The sequence below is a fragment of the Nannobrachium achirus genome (assembly GCF_963921795.1).
Source record: "Nannobrachium achirus genome assembly, chromosome: 15".
NCBI lineage: Eukaryota > Metazoa > Chordata > Actinopteri > Myctophiformes > Myctophidae > Nannobrachium > Nannobrachium achirus.
The window spans coordinates 8,870,945-8,888,190 of record NC_137822.1 but is presented as its reverse complement, the minus strand read 5'-3'; the positions used below and the strand labels follow the sequence as shown (position 1 = coordinate 8,888,190).

Genomic DNA, 17,246 nt, shown 5'->3' with positions numbered 1-17,246 from the left:
CACAAGGCCACACACACTGTACACTTACTATTTATTTCAGGCATTTAGCAGATGCCTGTAATCCAGAGCGATTTACAGTAAGCAAGGACAACACAAGGTACTGTAATGCATCAAATGAATGGAGTAATCTAGGATCACACAATGACACATGATATGTATTTGGCCACAGACCCCCCCCCCCCCCCCATCTCAAAATATTTAGTTCCAGGGACCCCCCAGAAGCAAAATTTGAGTTACAAATGTTCACTTAAAAAATACATATATTCAAACATTTGCACACATTTTCATGACTTTTCAAAAATAGCAGATCTGCAAGCTCGCAGCGCGGCACTCGGTGCCGCGCTGTGAGCTTGTATATCTACTATTTTTCAATAGTTAAAGCATTGAATAATTCTAGGCCTAAATGGGTTTAAGGGGGTTCACAAACAAGGTACTGTAATGCATCAAATGAATAGAGTAATCTAGGATCACACAATGACACTGGCTTAAGATATCAGGCTGATAACAGTGCATACCGGTAAGGCTGCACAATATATCGAAAGGTTACCTTCATCGAGGTATCACTATGCGCGGTATGCATATCGCAAGAGACAGCATTTGTTGAGGGAAATGGCATATTATTATGTCCGAGCAATCCCATTGGTAACACACCACGGAATGGAGAAGTATAAAAGTATCTACAAGCTCACAACGCATTGCGCTAGTTAGTATGTCGCAGGGACTTGTCCCCAATCCAACCCTTGATGCTGAGTGACACAAGACCACTGGGCTGATTTAGGGTTCCTTAAGCCATATTTATACCAGGTACGCATTATTGCTTATTATAATTATTTTATGCTTTAACTATTGAAAAATAGCAGATTTACAAGCTCACAGCGAGCAGGTTAAGGGGGTTCCAAATGGACCCTTACAGTAGGTCTGTAACTCTTGAGAGTGCACAAATCATGGGAGGTTCTTGGAATGAAATCAATTCATCAGTGACTCAGTGACTGACATTGGAGCTTGCATCATCCAGACCATCATGTGTGTCTGCGCCACCGTGGCCGGAACTACAGTAAAGGGGAGGCGATGTTGCCGTGCAGCAGTTGCCATGGCAACCGGTCTCAGCCTCCAGTCACTGACTCACTGTTCCACCATGCCATTTTAAAAAGCCACCTATTGAGTTATGCTGGAGCCACGCGTGCATCAGGAGAGAATGTAAGTCAATACGCTTTATTTAAAAACACAACTAGAAAGGTGTGCTCAGTAGAGTGCAAGTCTCCACCAGGAGGATTGTCCTAATAATATATACTACAACACTAATAATAATAATATGAAGATAGATTCCTACCCACGTGGCATACATCGTCTACCGCCTTCATCCCAGGGTGTCACAACATCACAAACTCCAGAATATATTATTCAAATCCATCATGCACATTCACCAACTGCTTTCAAGATGGCACTGTGTTTATGTTTATGTTGGCGCAAACATTGCCAATCATCATCAGCACTATGATCTGTCAAAGTCTGACTCATCATGACTTGCTGAGTTGAATGAGCAGCATGGACCAAAATAAAAGGTCAGTTGTCAAAACAATGTGAAAGATATTTGAGAATTGAGGTCCATAACCATAATACCATACTGTAAGCATATGAAAATTACAGGTTACGATTATTGGTGCGCTGGTACAGGGGCTGCACCGCGACTCAGCGTGTCACGTATGCCTTGATGTGTTACAAATGTTTGTATATATGTTTTGAATACATGACTGCTGTGTCGTAAGACAAATTTCAGTGTGAACTGACAATAAAGTACTATATCATATCATATCATATCATATATATATCATATATATATATATCATTGTGTAAATTCTTTCTTTATTTTTTTATTACGATAATCAAACTATATTAAAATTACACTTTTGTTAACCATGTGAACCCCCAGCAGCCATATTTTGGGGGAACATTTGCCAAAAATAGCCAATCTACAAGCTCATAATGCATTGTTGTGGGCTTGCAGATCTACAGTATTTTTGGCGAATCCATTTGTCGGAAGTGAAATGTTTACAATATTTTGTTTTATCGTATATAGAGGCTTTAAATCGTACTGAATTTGCAGCTCAACAAAAGCGAATTCATCCTAGTGGAGGACAATTTCACTGTATTTTTTTTATTATCTCTGCCATACGATTATTGTTTTTTAAAATCACGATAAACTAAAACGATTGTCCCATCCCTAGTCAGCATACATAAGAAATATGACACTGATTGGTTTAATTGTAAGAGACTAGGTGTAGACAGACAGACAGACAGACAGACAGACCGACAGACAGATACCTACCCGTGTGAGTCCATGGTGTTGGCAGCCCAGATGTCTGTCCCAAGGATGTCAAGTGAAGCATCTCGATTACCGTTCTAGAAAACAATGGAATGGGATACGATAAGTACATAATGCACAAGCTTCATGTGAGCTAGATCTACAATACAAAGCCTTGTGCAGTGTATGCACTGTATGATCCGTCTGTCCCTATTTGAGTCAAGTTGCTTTGATTGATTGAATACTTCGTTAGTAGTTTGAACTGGAAAAGCACAAGATACAGTACAAAAACCTCATATCTCTACTAATAAGATGTAATAAATAGGATTTAAACCCAAGAAAGCACTACGGCTTGTTTCCATTGGGGTCCTTTGTACTCATTTCATTAAGACATTGAATGACAGACAAATATACAACAATACTATGCAAAACATCATATAACAGAAATCAGAAATGAAAAAGTTAAAATATGTATGGGTTGACTTTTTACAGGGGCCAGTTTTGAGTTGCAGCCACCTGTAAGCTAAGAGTTCTTTCAGAGCGGTTTTAAAGGAGAGTAGGGATTTACACTCCTTTAAGACCGTTATTAGGGCATTCCACATTTGTGTGGCATAGCAGGAGAACGAATTTAACCCTTTGTTTGAGCCAAATTACTGGATTAGTGGAGTGGACTCTGGTGTTGTAATTGCACATTGTCTAGTCATCAAAACAGTCTAAATGATCTACAGTACGTATATTTAATTGCGCCAGCAGAGCGCGCAAGTACTGTGTTTGGCTGTCTATGTAGGTAGGTAGGTAGGTAGCTGTGTATGTTTAAGCCTGTAGCCCAATCAGGGATGCAGCATTTCTGGCAACGTCATCATTAACAGCCAATGAGGGCCCAGCATTCCTGGGGATGCCAGTGATGATGTCACTGGCATCGCCAGTGGTGAGCACACCTCATGGCTGCAAGTTGGCACCTCGACAGAGTGCAGTTCTAGTTATATATATATTGGCTCTAGCCTCTTTCTCCGTACAACGTGTACAAAGATGGGTGTATGGTAAATGATATTTACCTGTACTTTGGTGGGGCCCTTGAACTGGTTGTTTCGGCCCCTGCTGCCGGAGCGCGACCCGGAGCCTGGTCTAGACCCTGAGCTGGGTCTGGAGCCTGTACTCTCATTACTGCTATGCTCCCATTCATCCTGGAGGGAGAGAAGAGGACGAGGAATGTCAATGAGTAAAAACAACAAGACTTTCATTACTGCCGGTTTTCCCCATTCGCCCTAAAAGGGAGCCAGGGAGAAAGAATGTCAACAAACAGGCCTGTCACGACCATGAAAACTTTACGATGAAGACGATGAGGAGCTGGTGGTGATTCTGTTATTTCTCCTACCCCATGTTTATTTCGACCGTAGGTCGCTACTTAGTATGAAAGCCTCCGGCTCATGTCTGTTTGTCACTCTTCTGACATCACAATATAGCTGACCTGTTCTGACATCGCAATGATGCTGCAAATTCATTACGCCCATGTCCCTTTTATGCCCAAATATGGAGATCCCTGATGTCATCAATATTAACACCTCATCTCAGCTCATCCATATTTGAGAAAATATGGCCACATTTTAAACAACTTAAACAACCAACCGCGATGCAATTCACACTTACAAGTTAATTCCGTCTTTGTCCCTTTTATGCCCATATATGGAGATCCCTGATGTCATCAATATTAAGCCCATATCTGGGAATGCCCATATATGGACATATTGTGTCAGACTCATGTGGTCTATGACATCAAACATATATGATGTCAGACGTCAGTCATCTCCATATTTGGGAAAATATGGACACATTTTGTCCAACTTAAACAACCAAACAGGTCTGTGCATATTTTTGGTCAAAGTTGATCCCATTAATAGTCTTTAAAAGACAAAGAAACGGCCGCCCATGTAAGGGCGAGGTCACTTCTCGCCCTTAGGGCGTCTTGGTACAGTAAGCATACATAGAAACACACACAGTTATGTACCGGTTTGGATGAGCCACGTCCCCACGATGACGACCAACTGCCATCCTTTCTGTCATTGCACTCGTCTGTCCACTGAGAGAGAGAGAGAGAGAGAGAGAGAGAGAGAGAGAGAGAGAGAGAGAGAGAGAGAGAGAGAGAGAGAGAGAGAGAGAGAGAGAGATAGATATAGAGATAGAGATAGAGATAGAGATAGAGATAGATAGAGAGAGAGACAGGTTACAATGATGAGGATTATGAACTAAATGTCTTTTGTGAATGTGGATGGACAGTATAAACCAGGTAGCCTCCCACTCAGGCTGCTGAATAAGAATTAATTTGAATTCCTCGACTGGGTGGTTTACCAGGCTATAAACCAGGCATTCTTAAACTTTTTCAATGTCAAGGACCCCCAAATTGTATGTATTTGGCTGCTGACCCCCCACATCTGAAATAGTTTTTTTTTGCCAGGGACCCCCATACAATATTATGTGTGTTGTTGAAATGTTTCAAAAAGATTCCAAATCTTTCACATTCTTTTCCGTGGTGGTGGTTCTCTTAAGTATGGTCTGGGGACCCTCCCACAGGTCCTTGAGAGAGTTCCAGGGGTTTCCCCCAACAAAATGAGGAACGATTTAACCAGTTTAACCCTATTTTATCCTTATACGAAAATAGCCCATCTGCAACGCTCACAACACGCTGCGATGCGTTGTATATTGGCCATTTCCGGAAAGATATAATTTAAAAACACCAATATTCTTTTATGGGGGTCCCTACTTTCCAGATACACATCAATCTGAGGGTCCTCGGCATGAACATGTTTGAGATAAACTGTTAAAACCAGACATTAACCCCACCTCTCTCTCCTGTGACTACAGCAGCATTGTGTTTTCCTCTGAGCTATAAACAGCTGGCACTGTAACCCCAAGGGGTAAACTAACCCACTTACAGTTGCCCTGTGTGCATAGCGTATATATATATAACCTTTTATTTAAAAAGGTAGGGCAACGGGTAAGGGATGTCCGTTATTTACACTCTATATCTAAACAATATCAGGTGCTTTATTTTTATTTATATTTGTTTATTGAGTTTCTGTTACCGTAGCTTAGTCACACTAACACACTATGTGTGGAACCCCCAAATTTTTGGCAGCATAGCTGCTTTAACATTGTAAAACACACAAAGACAAAAGCAAGTACTGAAAAAGACATTACAATAAACAGTAAAATGAAATTGTTATATGGAAATTACTAATAACAAATATGATATTGTGCAATGCTTGGTTGTTGCGCTCTGAAAACAGTAGATCAGCTATTTTCAGCCTGCAACCAAGCCATTACGACGCCATCAAGACCCGCCAACATACATTTGTGTCTACAAAATCAACTGTAGATTTAGTCAACTAAAGTCGTATGATATTTAGTCGACTATGACTAAAACTACATTTATTTCAAAAGACTGTATACAACTACAGTATATTTCCAATAGTAGCCCGGGGGCAAATAGACGCCGGGCACCAAGTACCTAACAACGTTTTGTGTATCGACCGCCATTCAAATGGACGCAAATAAGTATCGCCCATGCCCGACTGGGGTTAAATCGATTTAGCTAATTAAACGCCCAGGCTACTATGTGGAAGGGAACTACAACAACAGTAAAGCATCATTGCAGACCTGTGGAAGGGAACTACAACAACAGTAAAGCATCAGTGCTGACCTGTGGAAGGGAACTACAACAACAGTAAAGCATGATTGCTGACCTGTGGAAGGGAACTACAACAACAGTAAAGCATCATTGCTGACCTGTGGAAGGGAACTACAACAACAGTAAAGCATCATTGCTGACCTGTGGAAGGGAACTACAACAACAGTAAAGCATCATTGCTGACCTGTGGAAGGGAACTACAACAACAGTAAAGCATCAGTGCTGACCTGTGGAAGGGAACTACAACAACAGTAAAGCATCATTGCAGACCTGTGGAAGGGAACTACAACAACAGTAAAGCATCATTGCAGACCTGTGGAAGGGAACTAAACAATAGTAAAGCATCATTGCAGACCTGTGGAAGGGAACTACAACAACAGTAAAGCATCATTGCAGACCTGTGGAAGGGAACTACAACAACAGTAAAGCATCATTGCTGACCTGTGGAAGGGAACTACAACAACAGTAAAGCATCATTGCTGACCTGTGGAAGGGAACTACAACAACAGTAAAGCATCAGTGCTGACCTGTGGAAGGGAACTACAACAACAGTAAAGCATCAGTGCTGACCTGTGGAAGGGAACTACAACAACAGTAAAGCATCATTGCTGACCTGTGGAAGGGAACTAAACAATAGTAAAGCATCAGTGCAGACCTGTGGAAGGGAACTAAACAATAGTAAAGCATCGTTGCTGACCTGTGGAAGGGAACTAAACAATAGTAAAGCATCGTTGCTGACCTGTGGCATCTTGCTGCCGTTGTCCTCATTGTCCAGCTCTCCATCGGCCTTGTCTCCCAGCAGGCCTTGCACCTGGTACTCCAGCACGTAGCTGTCGATGAAGCGCTCCAGCTCCTCGATCTCCTGGGAGCGCGAGCTGCCCGCCTCGGACGACGCAGACGCCACAGACGAGTTCTCCATGGCAACCAGTCCTGTGAGGATGATGACAGAATACGTTAGTGAGCTGAAAACCCAGCTGGCTTAAGTATAAAATAATGGTTAAAGTGGTTAAAAATCTAAAGTGACAAAGATGCTTTCCAGGTCTTTGCTTAAAACATTTGTTATTTTGTTGGTGAAAAGGTTACATCTCTAAGATAGTAATAGAGTGTTCGTTCAATAACAAGCATCTCCCCATTTCTTTAAGAAACAGGAAATAGGCACTTACTGCACCCTCAAGTTTCGGTCTGTATTAAAAAAAAATATATTTAATCCTTCTTGGCTGTAATAAAATATGTAATAAAACCTATTACATCTATATCAATTTCAACATTGCTCCATATTTTTCACATTTTAAAATAAATTCTCGGGTAAACATTACAGCAACACACCCTAAAGGGGGGGGGGGTGAAAGTGAAATTGTTTTTAATTCAAAATAAGAGTTAATTAGCTCTATGTTCCAACAGTAATCTCCCTGTGTCTCAAGCTCTTTAAGAGAAACTCCTGGTTGGACAAAATTTATATCCTGAGTGGACTATAGAGCTTTAACTTTTTAACAAAAACCTTTAACCAGCAATATCATGACCAGTAAGATAGGCTTAGGCTGTGTATCCACAACCCACCAGCAGGGGAAGCAGTGAGTTGTTTACATCTCACTTAGGTGACTGTAAAGTCACTGGGTCACACTAGCAGCATGAACTCTAGAACAGCCTAAGAAGAAGAACCATCTATTTCAACCAGTTCTGTCTTGCACCTCACTGCTATTCTGCCGTTCCAAACGAATTAAAACTGATAATTAACCGTTCATTTTCATCCACATTTCCTGGAGGACACCTCATGAATCCACACACTCCTTTCATGGTTCTGCCACCTCTCCCCACAGCACCCATCCTCTGTGATCACATGACCCACTGCCTGTTGCTGCTAAGCTCCTTTACATCAATGCTTGATCACCAGCCATGCAAAGAGGATTTAACCGTGGAGAGAGCGTAGTAGGATATATGGGACCTACTACTGAGCGCTGGGGTTTTATAGCCAGTGGTGGAGAGTAACTAAGTACATTTACTATACTTAAGTAACTTTCTTGAGTATATCCAATTTCCAACACTTTTACTTACTTTACTACTCCACTACATCTTAGGTCAAATATTATACTTTTACTCCTCTACAACTTTAGTTAGTACAGTAGCAATCTGGCTAGCCGTCGTCAAATAAATGAATGGTTAATGAATGGTTGTTTCAATTATAGGCAAAATATTTTTCACTTTTGTTAATTGTCATCTTCATAGATGGTGGTCAACCACAAACTCACAGTAACAAAAAACTGGCCAATAATAAAAGACTCCAGTTCTGTTCAGAATTTGTCGTCTCACATCTTTCCACAAAATATTAGAAAACGCTTAATAGTGGGCTCGATAAAAGCACGGCTCGATAAGGTGCTCATTATCAGTAAAAATGTACAAGCCCTATTCCTAGTACCGATACATAGCAACTTGAAGTATACTCCATTGATACAAACACAATCGATTCGCTGATCATTCATCTCTTAAAATCCTGTGAAAATGCACACGGCAGCCCAATTACTGGTCAGATGGGTGGGCCGACGGGCCGTGGACGCATCTACAAGCTCACAGCGTGTGACATCACGACGCGTTGCGAGCTTCCGTCTGTTTTCAGGCAGTCGTGTGTGTGTCTTTGTTTTGCTTTAGGCCACTTGCCTATTCTGAGGTCATTGATGACAATGAAAAGGTGCTGTATCACAGTAAGTACTTTGATTAGGCCTGTTTAAAAATAACCTGAACGTCTACTAATTGTGTTAAGTTATTTATTGGCATACATTCGCATTGGGTTTCCCCCTGCCTCCGCCTCTCTGTCCATCAATCACCATAGTTTTCCATGCATGCCATCATTCACCCAGTCATTTGCTACTTCCCCTCATGCACTAAGTCTTGTCCCGACACGGTTTCTGGCACCGGCCAATCCGCTGACTGCATCAACCTCTGCATAAATCACCAGCTAGATTGTCCTCTCTTGCTTTGCTCTTGTTTTTTTTAGTCAAGTCAATTGTATTTATACACACAGACATACTGTCTACAAAACTGTAATCACACGCACACACCATTCTTTTTACCATTAGCCCTGTAACGGTAATTTCTCGTTCTGTGAACATGCACGTATCAATTCAAAACAGTCACAAGTTTGAAGTTCACAAACAAGTCATTCTTTTTTTTTTTTTTTTACTTTGTTTATTTGATTTTCAAGTGAAGCATTTAAGGCAATGAAGTGGTACAATAATAAGAGTAGCAGCTTCTTTTGTACAAACAACAAATATACAACAGTGGTATGAGGATTGACATTTTCACAAACAAGTCATTCTAAAGTAGGTCTTTCTAGTACAGACTTTCTGAGACTCTAGACCAGGGGTTTTCAATCCTTTTTGACTCAGGGCAACCCTGTAAATAACCTTTTCAAACACAGCACCCCTGAATTACACTGTTCATTTTTAGAATCTTATATCATAAATAGTTTCCATCAGAACTGACTTAAAACAACTTTATACTTAACTTTATTTAAACACTTAAACCCCAGCATCCCTATTCTGGGGGGAAGGTTCACCAAAAATAGCCAAAGAAATAGCCAATCTACAATGACGCCTTGTGAGCTTGTAGATCTGCTATTTTTTGTCAGGTGTGTTTTTTTGTTTTTGTTTATGTTTTTTATCCCACGTTTTTTTGCAACCCATTTTTCTCACCCGGTGACTACCTAACCTGTAGTCCTGGTTTCCGCTCTCCCCCTGCCGCGCCAGGGGACATTGGGGAGCACCCGGCTGGCTAGGGGGAGGTAGTATAGAAACCAGGACTACTGCATGTTTTTGTGTGAGGGCCTATGCCCAAGGAGACACGGGGAGAACATGCAAACTCACCACAGAGAGGCCCTATCGCCAACCCCACCTAGGGTGTGGGTGCTGATGACGCGGGTGGAAGAACACGCCCCCAGCTTCCCCCAGCGGGAATCGAACCCAGGACCTTCTAACTGTGAGGCGAAGTGCTAACCACTGCACCACCGTGCCATGGAGACTTGAGTTCAATAATATTTTTAGTCTTTTGTTGCATTCCTAAGACAAAAATGTGATAACGTACTGTACGTAATGTACCCCCATTCGTTCCGGATAGGGACCCAAATCCATTCGGGTCCCCATCCGGAATCAATAGGGGTAAATTTACTCGAATGAAATTTTGTCTTAGGAATGCGACAAAAACCCCAAAATATCGTTGAACTCAAGTCTCCATGGCATGACTAATCAATAGAAAAAAGTCATTTTGGGGGTGAACTACTCCTTTAAGTGGTTAATCATACAAATCAATAGTCGCTCATAAAACATCAATAAGACATATTTTGCATTGATTGGTTGATATACTGTATGGCAAAAAAATGCTTCTTGATTGTTGAATAGAATATCAATAGAATAATCGCTAAGAACATAATTGAGAGTTACAACCCAAACGAAGTCTGCCAGCCTGCTGTTCCAGCTACAGTCCCTCTCACTCACTTACAGTATCTCTCTGCCAAAGCAGATACAATAAAAATATGTATACTTTAAATCAAATCATTTCCATCATTGTACACAGTGCAAAGGAGATGTTACAGCAGTTAGTAACGGTCAAATAATTTGACTGGATAAGAGAAGAGGCGTTCCTTTCCAATGAGTGCTGATACAGTAGAACAGCACGGGACGGATCTTCAAAAAGCCAGCAGCAGTGGATGTGGTGCTGTTGTAATTGATGTCAGCATGGTTGTGATTATGTTCAGCACTCTGGCTGCAGTACAGTGCAGCCTAATGTCAAAATCAGATCCTGTGAGCAAAGGCCTTCAAAGCACTGTGGTGACTGGTGGGGATTCAGTAAAACAGCATTTCCTCTCATTAGGGATGGGACGATATGAAAATGTCATATCACGATTATTTTATATTGTGACCAAAGAAATGTACGATATTATCGCAATAATCAAAATATCCCCAACATCCATTATCCGGGAGCGTAACATTTGCCAAAAAATAGCAGATCTACAAGCTCACAACACGTCGCAACTGTGACGTGTTGTGAGCTTGTAGATCGGCTATTTCTTTTGTCAAAGAGATTTGGTAGAGAGTGAAAAAGTATGTATATTATAAGTAGGTTTTACCAATAGAGGGTTTAACGGATATGCAGCTCGGCAAATAAAAGAAGAATTGATCCCAGTGCATGACGGAGGACGATTTCACCATAAATTAAATCACCATGATACGATTATGAGTGTTTTTTTATAACGATAAACGATAATTTAGCATATCGTACCTCTCATATCCACTGCTTAACTAGGCCTACAGTACGTCACTGACTTAGCATTGTACATATTACAGAGTTCCCACACATTTTTAACAATGAATTTTCAAAACTTTTCCTAAGTATTTTAGCCCATTTCCAGGCCTATAGCAATCATTATGGTGCAATAATGAGACTTAACAGTGTGCTATCAATGCCCAGAGTCACATGACAAAAAGAACAGATCTACAAGCTAACAACATATAACGTAGCACTGCCTTTTACCATGTAATGTTGGACAAAAACAATGTATTTCATTGCTGTCGGGCAGAAACCTCTTATCTCTGTATTTTAACTAAATTAACCCCCTACTGGCCTACTTGACTAGACTACAGCGTAAGCATCAAAAGTAGCAGATCTACAAGCTCGAAACACATCTGCTACACTTTTGCAACATTTGAATTTGAATGGAAAGTAACAGTTTTGGACATATGAGGTTTGCACCCGAAAGACAATATTCAAACAATTTCCCAAAACTTGATAAATTCCAAGCCTTTCACAGTTTTTCTAATTTCATAACCGTGGGAACCCTGATATTATATTGAATCTTGTCATACAGAAATATTACCTGTACTATTAATTGTGTATTCAGCTCTAACTGACACAATGACTTGAATATGAAAATGTAATATACTGGCCTGACTGAACACCAAGGCAATGAAATGAATTTAAGGGCATGTACTGTACTGTATAAGATTTTTTTTTGGTCCGGCAATATCACCTTGCAGAATGATATTTCGCCCTGGAAGGTAAACTGGAGCTTATTTTTTTGACGGAATGCATTTAAGTCCATGAGAGATGTGTGGACAAGCGGATGAAAAAACAATTGTCTTTGAATAATTGCAACCTTTGTAAAATCATCGGTTCAGGAAAATAAAAGACAATAACACACACTGATTTCCGATGTCTTGTTTTTTTGTGGACACTACAATATATCATTTTTTATTTAGATTTATAAAAATAACTTTCTGACTATGCAGTAAGAATGGACTGTCATTGCAAGAGTATCAGTCAGTGACAGCCTGTTGACCAATTCTCGCGATGACAGCCCACACTTAACCAGTCAGAAACATATTCTGAGCTCTTTAAATACAGGGGTTGACAGTTGACACCAAGGTCTCAGAGGCACTTGCCCATCGGGGCAAGTACGGGTCATGTTCTACATGCCCAAAGGTCATGCCCACTTGCCCGAAAAGTAAATCATCCATTATAAAATGATAAGTAAGATTTTAATTACGACTCCATTTAACACTCCATTTCTTTCTTGAGCTGTGCGATAAGAAATGTCATACCTCAATACCTCCAAATCCAAATATCAAATACCTACATAGCTATGATTGAATTTGTTTATGGTTTTCACACTTCACAATTTTATATTTTTAAGTGTAGCAACAGTAAAAACAGCACATTATAGGTAAACAGTGCCGTTATTTTACTTTCCACAGACCAAAAGAAGTGCTGATCAGGTGTTTAGACCGATGTCTTGTGTTGTGCTTATAGACGTTTGGGTTCGCTCTCAAATGAGCACTTGCCCGGTCGGGCAACCGGAAAGCAAACTTCACCTGCCGGAAGGTTTTATTTACCTGCCAGGCACAGGTGGGCAAGCCTAGGCAAAATTATATAAACGTGCAGTCGTGCCCATCGGAAAAACAAGAGAACAGAGAACATGTGATGATGATGAGTGTTATTTCCCTGAACCTATCAGCTGGCAAAGGCTTCAATCATTAAAACATATTGTTTGTTCATAAGCTGGTCCAGCCGGCTCTCAATGACTTGAAAGACAATTGTGGCTCCAGACCAGTGCATCAATGAATTGTGGCTCCAGTGTGCCACTAGACGAGGGATGGGACGATATTAACATTTCATATCACGATTATTGTGACAAATAAACAGATTAACAATATTATCTCGACAATCAAAATATCCCCAACATCCATTATCCTGGGACGAAAAATTTGCCAAAAATAGCAGATCTACGAGCTCACAAAACGCGACGCGTTGTGAGCTTGTAGACGGAGGACGATTTCACGATAATTTCAATCTCCACGATATGATTATCGTGAGTGTTTTTTATTAGAGATGGACCGATTTGAAATTCTTGGCCGATACCGATCCACCGGTTTTATGAAGGTCTGACCTGCCAAAACCGATACCGATTTCTTTAGCTAAGAACTAGAAAATAGGGTTGCTCCAATACCCTTTTTTTCAGGCCAAGTAGGCCTACAAGACATACTTCAATTTGAGTACAAATAAGCTAGAAGAACACTAATGCCAAATCAATCACAATAGTACAATATCCAAAATCACAGACAATATCCAGTCTAATATGACCGTCTGGACTAGGCAGGAGGAAAGCAGGTGACGCATGCTTTTTTTCTTTTTTTTTTTTGAGACGACATTGACACAGGATTATGGAATATATAATTACATTGCAAAGGTAATCAGCATCATCTGTATTCAGTAGGCTGCCACTAAGTCGACTGGCTGCTACTTGCTGCTACTTTAGTCACAGGACCAGAGCATCATGCTGTGCAGTGCCAACTGTGCCATAGACACAATTGGCATAAAACCGGTATTTATATCAGTGACCTGCCGGCTGCCGGTCACCTATTCGGCCGGTTTGATATCATACCTGCTGATTTTTGATATTGGCAGATTCCGATTTTCATCCCTATTTTTTATCATGATAAACGCTTATCGTCCCATGACCATCCCTACTCCAGACCAGTACATCAATCAGCGCCTTGGGTGTAGATTGTTTCCCTTCCTTCTTTATCAGTGTTCATTTCGTTGACTAAAACTATGACGAAAAATGTTGGTCGACTACCTTTTTTCACAGACAAAACTAAATAAAAACAAAACTATGATGACTAAAACTATGACTAAATATGTTGACAATTGTGTCAACAAATAAAAACTAGTGGAGAAGAGATCCAGTAGAACTAAGACATGTCATTTTATGCATGGCTGTGTGCAGGTTACGAAAATACGTTGATACAGCTGAGTATAAATCAGGCATTTCAACGCCATCATGGCACGCCAAAATACATTTTAGTCAACTAAATGACTAAAACTGAATGGACTTTTACTCAAAAGACTATCAAAATCAACACTGTTCTTCACATAGCCTTGCTGAGTACTAAGTAGCGACTCTGTTATCAAGCCCAACATTATTACTAAATAGGTTTTCACTCTGTAATCCAACAAAAGCAAGATTAGCCTAAGTAAACAATAATAAAGCACTATGTGATGCATATGTCCTGGCTACAAGTGACCTTTACATTGATAGACTATAACTGCCGGAGGGAAAACTGATGCCAATAACTATTGACCATAACTATTGACCATTTCACAAACTCAACTGTGATCCTATTTCTCAGTCTGACTGCCTGTGTGTGTGTGTGTGTGTGTGTGTGTGTGTGTGTGTGTGTGTGTGTGTGTGTGTGTGTGTGTGTGTGTGTGTGTGTGTGTGTGTGTGTGTGTGTGTGTGTGTGTGTGTGTGTGTGTGCGCGCGCGCTTCAGCACCCATCTGATACTTTCATAATATCGGTCAACTCACTGACCTGGACAAATCAGTAATTCCCAAGGTTCGGACATCTACGGTCAACCTAAATGACATGATTAACACGTGCAAATAAACACAACCTCAGTTGCAATTAACAGGCATGACCTGTTATGTTGGAGATGGGACTAAATTTAACGCCCCTCTATTTTTAGCTTAGTTTCACGCATAATAAAAATGGCTTCGCACAGCATCAAGGATAAAAACTAAAATAAGATTGTGAGAATAAAAGATCTTAAAAGGATAAAAAGGTATGCCAGAAACAATCAAAAAGCATAAAACGATAAGCATAGAAAAAACAAGATAGTGATCTGGTTGTAAAAGCAAGTCTATAAAAGTATCCATCCATTCTTGTAGCTGTAAACAACCACAACAGAAATAACAAAGGAGTCGGACTAAAGCTACCTTTTCAGGCCGTGACCCCCAAAATAATCATATTTGAACTGGGGACCCCCCCCCCCCCCCCACCCTGACGAGCACTAAGAGTTGAGGCATTACATTTCGTATAACACGGTTCTATTGTGAAAATAGAACCTCACAACGCCTTGCAACGCGAGCCGTTGTGAGCATGTAGATCATATTATTTTCACAATTTCTGCCTCTAATATTTGACAAGTTGGCCAATGTTTAATTAATTCGTCATTTTAGAGGTATAAAAAAGTAGGTTTGTTTACTGTTGAGTGAGAAAACAATGTTTCTTTCACATTAAGTTAATCGGTCCCGACCCACAGGTTGAGAACCACCGCTGTACACCCTAACCCCGGGCCGGGTGTCAAACTACTGGGACCAAAGGGAAACCAATACAGCCTATGATGTGAAATGAGGAAAAACAATATGGAAATGTATTAATATTAATAATATCGAACAAAATGTTTATATCCATATCATCTACTGTATGTGTGCAGCAGGAGTGGTGCACCCCAAAAAATATACAGTCATTTATTAATGTCTATATCAATTACACAACACTTGGAGCCATGAATTCATGAAGATCTTTTCTGTGTTTTAGATGATTACAGTCAACTGAAAGACAAAGTGAAGTCATTTGTTGCCTTCACCATGTGATACTGTACTGTAGCTCAAGTGGACATTATACAACATTCTATGACATCAGTGAGTCAAAGAATGCTTGGTGAGCAGCACCAAAGACTCAATGACAAGCCGCTGTATGCTTGGAAACTGCAGGCAAAAAGCTCCTCTAAGTATGTATGAAATGCAATGCAAATAAAATATACTAGTCCATACGCGTCCGTGTGGGTATGAGCAGTTGAGCACCCAAAGTATGTGCAGAGTTTGGGTTATGCACTGTGCACAGTATATCAGGGATGGAAAGTAACTTTGTAACTGCAACATTTCCAATTCCAACATACACTCACAATCGCATACTCGCCACGTCGCTCGCACACACACACACACACACACACACACACACACACACACACACACACACACACACACACACACACACACACACACACACACACACACACACACACACACACACACACACACACACACACACACACACACACACACACACACACACACACACACACACACACACACACACACACACACACACACACCCTGCTGGGTACACAGCAGCAGGGTGTAGGTCATACTGTAAGTACCTAGGGTCCTAGGCTATATGACGCAAAGGAAATGATGGACAGTGTGCTTGCTTGCTTGCCTGACACCACCTGACCTGCAAGAGCAAGGGAACCCGAGTGAGCTTCTGGGAAATCAATGAGAGAGAGAGAGAAAATGCATCAAGTCTTTCTCTGCCTTTGTTTCAGCGGACACTGCACTGAAATTTCACGTAAGAGAGTGTGTAGTAAGTAGCATGACTGTGTACTGTGTAGCCATGTGGCTGACCAGACCATGAGTCAAGCCCCCCTCCTTTTTTGAGCGGTGGTCACACCGTCTCCATAGCGTGGCCGTGTGTGTAGGTATGTATGTTTGTATGTGGGTGGGTCTGTCTGTATGTAGCCTCAAGCCTGTGGTGTAGTACATTTTATGACCACACATGTTAAGGGAGGGGCGCTGTTTTCAGGCCAGGCCAGGGAAGGCACACACACACACACGCACACACACACACACACACCCGGGGGGGGGGGGTAAACCACCGCTCAGTTCACACGGGTGTGATTTTTCTTTTCAGACTGTAGCTTCCCTCCACATCCCTGCACTCCTCCCCCCTTCCTGTTTCCTTTTAAGGCCTGAATCCCTTCAGGGAGGCTACGGAAAAGGAGGGGACACACAGAACCACATGTTCTCTACACCAGTGGTTCTCAACCTGTGGGTCGGGACCCCCGGGGTCCCAAATTATTTTGGGGGGTCCGCAGATGATTAACTTAATGTGAAACATCCTTTTCTCACCCTAACCCTAACCCTATTTTCAC

At 41.2% G+C, this 17,246-nt stretch overlaps 1 protein-coding gene across 1 annotated transcript in view; it reads right to left on the bottom strand.

The window, feature by feature from the left end:
- ctif (CBP80/20-dependent translation initiation factor) overlaps positions 1 to 17,246 on the bottom strand; it is an 86,419-nt gene that overhangs the window by 55,532 nt on the left and 13,641 nt on the right. The window contains exons 2-5 of the mRNA XM_080742726.1: positions 6,727 to 6,917; positions 4,308 to 4,379; positions 3,358 to 3,486; positions 2,327 to 2,400 (exon numbers count right to left, since the gene is read on the bottom strand). Coding sequence (XP_080598852.1) covers positions 2,327 to 2,400; positions 3,358 to 3,486; positions 4,308 to 4,379; positions 6,727 to 6,906 — 455 coding nt within the window. The 5' untranslated portion in view covers positions 6,907 to 6,917. The remainder of the gene's footprint in view (positions 1 to 2,326; positions 2,401 to 3,357; positions 3,487 to 4,307; positions 4,380 to 6,726; positions 6,918 to 17,246) is intronic.